Here is a 5,767-nt window from a genome sequence, read left to right on the forward strand (position 1 = left end):
ATAAAAAGAAAGATAGATTGATTGTTCAAATGAGGGGCAAAACAACTACCACTATTACACAATGGGAGCCTATTTTGGAGAAGATGGTTGATGATTGGGACTGCCTCTACTAGAGCCCTATGAAATTTCTTGGTACTTTTTTAATGGTAGGTTGTTGAGTTGCTTACTATTCTACTATTTGTTGTTTATGAACTCTGTCATTTTTTAACTATAATCTTTATATGTGTAATATTTATGCCTGTTTCCCTCTGCAGGCTAGCGGAGTTGGCTTGAGTGTTGGGTTCGACTCCCTGACCCGTGAATTATTCTACTGCGCACACTTGGGGGTGAGTGCTGATGGACACGAGGATACCCTAAGGATAACAAATAAAAATATGTCCACTTGCTATTCTATTTTTGTTGCCTTATTTGCCAAGTTTGTTTGGTTGTTTTTGATATGCTATGAATTGAACTATATGAGTTGGGCTCCCTTCATCTACTTATCTTAATCAAAAACAAAAATACCACAGTAGCTTCTAGATAAGCCCTAAACCCATCACAAACCTTTTAGTTTATATGTGTCTCTAAACTTATTCTTTTTATAAATTGTTTAAATAAGTTATTTCACTCTCAATTATCCTATTAAGTAATGGTCTTATTAATTTATTATTCTATCTATTTTAAGCTTCTAAATTAATTTTAAGATGTATTCCATTTTTTTAACTTTTATTTATTTAAATATTAATTTTTAAAAATATATAAACATAAATAGTGTGTATATAAAGATAACATCAATAAATAAACCCTATACACATAATTATTATTATACTATAGAATAATGCATTACCCTCTTTCTTAGATAGAAAGTTAGACAATATTATTTTTGTTTTCAAACATATAAATAACTCAAACTAATATCGTAATATACAAAATAAGTGGATATATTTAAATATAATATAGATATACTTGCAAATGTTTGTTAAAGACATATGATTATAGCATAGTAGTCATTAGTAGTAGGAATTCAAAGACACTATTTATTTATATTCAAATAGCACCATTTCACTTAGTAGCGCAATGACAGCAGTTCCATGTTGACTTCACTTTCTTGTGTATTGAATTCATTCAATATCCTGTTTAAAAACAAAAATAATAACAATTAAAACCATCTAAAATCAATTATTTTAATACAAACAAAAGAAAATCTCAAATAATGAAATTTGGAAACTTACTTCAAGAGTTTCACAGATACTTAAATATTAAATATTAAAGGATCCACAACTTCTCAGTAGTTGTAAGAACCTATAATAACAAATTTACACAGTCAAATTATGTTAATTTATAATGAAATAAACTTTTGTTTTATTATTTAAACATACTACATAAATAATAATTTTAATCAAATTAAACACTATTTATCATTAAAAGCCAAGTCTAGCTGACCTTCCCACCAATTTCCTCTCGTTGTATATTTGGGAAAAAATGGGTCCATGGCTTGCTCCAGTTGCTTTCCTGGCTTTTTTTCCTATACAAATAGTTGATTCAGAGTTGTAGTCAAACATGTTATTAACAAGATTTTTAAGCAGAAGAATTGTGAGAGTGTACCTCATGTATATAATATAGCTCGTCAGGTCCTCCATAGTATACAGAAGAACCCATGAAGCACTGTTCTGGGCCGTACGCTTTATTGTCACGCCTTTCTTCTTTTTCTGTGTTTCTCCGAACACCAAAGCCAGTAATTTAAAAGTAGTGACCTAAATAGGATATTGAAACGAATATAGCTGAATAGACAATCAATAGTACATTAAGGTGAGCTATGTAAGACAGGTAGCTGTCCAAATGAGATTGAATAACCATAAAGACTGTCCCCTGCAGATTGGATGTCATTAGTTTACCTTGTTTCTAAATAAAATAATAAAGATGGTATTAGTGTAATGATATTTTCGATTTTAATTGTTTGAATTTTTGTATCAACGTGAGTGATCATATTCGATAGTTCATTATTGTCTTTCCCTGGCTCTAACTCATTTTTAATTTAACCTAGTGATACATGTCTACTATGCTGATAGAGAGCGAGATCCCGTTGGTAAAGTTTTCATAGTTTGATCATACGTTTTTTCAAGAATATGTAGCAATTTTATTGTTATTAATTTATTTATCTAAACTATACAATAATTTAATGGTAAATTAGTACTTCATCCAAATTTAAAAGCTATCCAGTTTTTCTAATTTAATAGTGAGAACCATCATGAATCCGTAGCAATGAACTTAATTTACATTTGGCAGAGAAAATAGCAGCATTTGTTTTGAAGCTTGATAGTCACAAGGAAAAATGGTTAGAAAGAACGACTCAATAGATTGTTTGATAACTTTCAAAATGTTAATCTAAAATTATATAGAATTGTTCCAAGAAAAATTCTTTTGAATGTTGCCTAAACTCTAGAAAACTAGTTTCCAAAATTATGATAATTCTTTTGAAAAAAAAAAAACATATCCAAATGCCATTATAGAAAGAAACAATGAGCAGTGTGTAGACATCCCAAGGAGAAAGAACAACACTGAAAAGGGTATTTTATTGCAGAATGATTCATAAATTTCTAGAAGATGCAAAATCCGTAGAATACCTTTGACACATTCAGGAATCCATTGGGTTTGATTGTTTTCTTCATTGAGTATAAGCTTTTGTTTTCTGGAAGCTTCATAAACACTTGAATAGATACTCTGTTGTGCAAACATGAATCATTTAGAATCGTAAATCATCGAAAGATCTAAAGAACTGAAGATATTCAATATAGTTGCTGATAGACCTCTATTATCTTTTAAGGCAAAGGCCCTGTCTTCCAATGCAACACTCACTGCTGAAAATAAAAGTATTTTTGGATTTCATTGTATAGATCAATTTTCATTTAAGTTTCTATCATATTGTATCATCTATCATCGGGATATAGGAAGTCAGAGAAAAAAGAGAGATGTTGATGATATAATATTTTTCTCTTCTTTGTCTTCCTACATTCTGATGAATCAAAAATATGGTCTAAACTTATTGATAAAAAATATTCATCGAGTCAAATCTACAGATTTTAGAATTTCTTAACAGAATGACTTACGTAGATTTTAAAATTTCAATAATATTATTCGTTCAATAGTATGACTTACATTCTCATAATGAAGCATAAATTATGATTAAAAATAATGATAAAAGATATCTATAAAACAAAGTCCAGAAACTTTAAAAATTCAATAATAGTATTTGTTTAACAGCAGGTATATAACACGCTTGCTTTTTTATTTGGGGTGACCGGGTACTGTAATGTTTGACAAAGAAAAGATTTGGCCAAGTACTTTGCATTTGTTAAACATTATTAAACATTCACTAATAGGGTGTGAGGATGGTTAATGCCACAACTGATCCCAATGTAATTTGAACAGACAATCTACTGCAATACAATATTATTGGACTGTGGAAATGTGTGGAAACATGAAACAAGTGATAAGATCTGTGCCTCTTTGATCTGAGGAGGATGACTTGCCCAGCTTCCTGAGTGAATCGGTATACGACATTCTTACCATAGATTGACAAAAGGCACAAGAGCTCTATTCAAATATTACATTAATGGTACTCTTACTCTATTCTCTTACAGTTTTCTATAGCAAACTCGACATTAGGATTTAAAATAGGTCGAAAATGAATTTGACTTGGAAATAAAATAGATTAATCAGAAGAATGTCAGTCTTTCAATGGTAGACTATTTATGCAATACATGAAAAAAGTTAGCAAAAACTCAATACATTGTAGTTTTTAATACAGGGTAACCTAAAATCCACAATGGTCACAGAAGGAGAAACAGATAGTTATATTCCATTAATGTAAACAAAGTAATATATATGCAAATGACACTATATTTCAGAGAAAAATAGTAGTATTTAAGGACATAAGATATCTACTGTCTATAATATTAAATTTTTTTTAAGTTTTCGGATTTGACTGTTGGATTATTCTCCATTAAAGTTTCCAATCATATTCTATGTTCTATCATAATGATATAGGGAAACAGAGAATATAAAAAATGATGTATTCTTATGATAGAAAACTTGTTCTATCATAACGATATAGGGGGCCAGAGGATAGAAAAAATGATGTATTCTTATGATAGAATACTTTTTCCCTTTCTCTGATTCTGTACACCTTACATTCTGATATTAGATCAGAAAGAATGATATGAAATGTTGATAAAAGAACCTACCAAATCAAACCCAAAACCCTCAAAATAAACTAGTAATTGTATTTGTTTGGCTGCAGGCAAATAACACTAGCATTTTTTACTTTTGGGGTCACTGGACACTGTAATGTCTGACAAACAAAAGATTGGGCCAGCTTGATCTGCTTTTGTTGAATGTCGGCTAGATGGGTGTGGTCAGTAAATACTAAGAAAACATGTCAACTTTAAGCCTTCTGAAATAAGGTGTGAGGTTATCTAATGCCAAACCTGATCCCATTATAATGTCAATAGACAAAGTTTTAATCTATTATATTGCACAAATGTTCAAATATACACAAATATTATTTGACTTTACAGATCTGTAGAAACATAAAATCAAATGAAATGATGTCGATCGGTAAAATTGGTACCTCTTTGATCTGAGAAGAAGGATGAATAGCGCAACTTCCCCAGAGTGAATCAGCATAAGACATTCTTGGCATAGATTTGCAAAAGGCACAAGAGCTCTGATCAAATATTTCATTAATGGAACTCTTACTCTCTATTCTCCTAGAGTTTTCCATATCAAAATCTAGCTTAGGATCTTCTGTGTCACAAAATCAAATACAGGGTAAACTCAAACCCACAATGGTCACAGAAGGAAAAACAAATGGTTAGGCGAGTAGATTAATATATAGACAATGAATTTCTTTTTCCTAAATTATGAGCAAATTCCTCCAATCATGTTTAATTACATAATATCCAATAGTAATCCCTGTAGATTGTTTAGAAATGTTCCAAAAGGAAATTACAGAGACAACATTTAGGAAATCATGGGAAAAAAATAAAAAAATTTCTCATCAATAGCTCGTTTACATATATCCCAACATATTAACTTTGAAAGCAAATATTAGTCAGAAAATAATTATTAAGCATCAGACGCATGTTCCTTTTAGTGGATTCCATATTGCATACTGGGTTGCAGGACTGACCCATCCAGAAAGAGTGTCCACCTGTCACTTTAACATAAGCTTGTTGGAAACTTCAAAAAGCGCACCAAACGTCATGACTGACAGTAGAGATCCTATTCATTGTACCGTGATCTCGATGGTCCAGTGTACGACCGTGGATTAGAATTCGTTCCAGTGGTCCTTCGCCTCCATTGTGAAAGACAGCCACGATTGGACATTTTTAGTTTGACATTTACAACACGACTAATCTTGCCCATTCTTTCTCAGTGGAATTTAAAAGCCATGTATTCGGTTTTGTTTTCAACTATTTATTGAATGAAGGTAAAATTACAAATAGTAGCTTGTTGTAGCTGCATGAGAAGAACATGGTTCAATATAAAACAAACGTTTTAAGTAAGAACTACTTGTGAAGAGTCAATAATTGACATTACAAAGTAGAACTGTGACAAAATACTTCACAAAAATCCACAAAGCAACTGTTCTGAAGCTAATTACAAGTCAGAAACATGACAAAATACTTTGCAAAAGTTCATATGGCTGCCGTTCTGAAGTTGATTGACTTACTCTCAGAGTTGCTGAAGTTGAGTCATGACTGAAGCATTCCTTGTGAAAAAAAAT

General features: G+C 31.0%; 1 protein-coding gene across 1 annotated transcript; it reads right to left on the reverse strand.

The window, feature by feature from the left end:
* Positions 1 to 904: 904 nt before the first annotated feature.
* On the reverse strand, positions 905 to 5,057 carry LOC131061190 (uncharacterized). Its single transcript, XM_057994718.2, has 6 exons — positions 4,610 to 5,057; positions 2,604 to 2,700; positions 1,585 to 1,688; positions 1,423 to 1,504; positions 1,212 to 1,281; positions 905 to 1,112 (listed from the first exon to the last, which is right to left on the reverse strand). Exons 1-5 carry the CDS (start codon positions 4,760 to 4,762, stop codon positions 1,265 to 1,267), a joined length of 453 nt encoding a protein of 150 aa, XP_057850701.1. The 5' UTR covers positions 4,763 to 5,057; the 3' UTR covers positions 905 to 1,112; positions 1,212 to 1,264.
* Positions 5,058 to 5,767: the final 710 nt, after the last annotated feature.

Source organism: Cryptomeria japonica, chromosome 4, assembly GCF_030272615.1.
Source record: "Cryptomeria japonica chromosome 4, Sugi_1.0, whole genome shotgun sequence".
Classification (NCBI taxonomy): domain Eukaryota; kingdom Viridiplantae; phylum Streptophyta; class Pinopsida; order Cupressales; family Cupressaceae; genus Cryptomeria; species Cryptomeria japonica.

Coding starts and splice junctions, on each gene's coding strand:
- LOC131061190 (XM_057994718.2), bottom strand. CDS start 4,762: ATGGAAAACTCTAGGAGAATAGAGAGTAAGAGTTCCATTAATGAAATA. Junction 2,701..4,609: donor CTTCTTCTCAGATCAAAGAG/GTACCAATTTTA, acceptor TTTGCACAACAG/AGTATCTATTCAAGTGTTTA. Junction 1,505..1,584: donor AGCTATATTATATACATGAG/GTACACTCTCAC, acceptor CTATTTGTATAG/GAAAAAAAGCCAGGAAAGCA.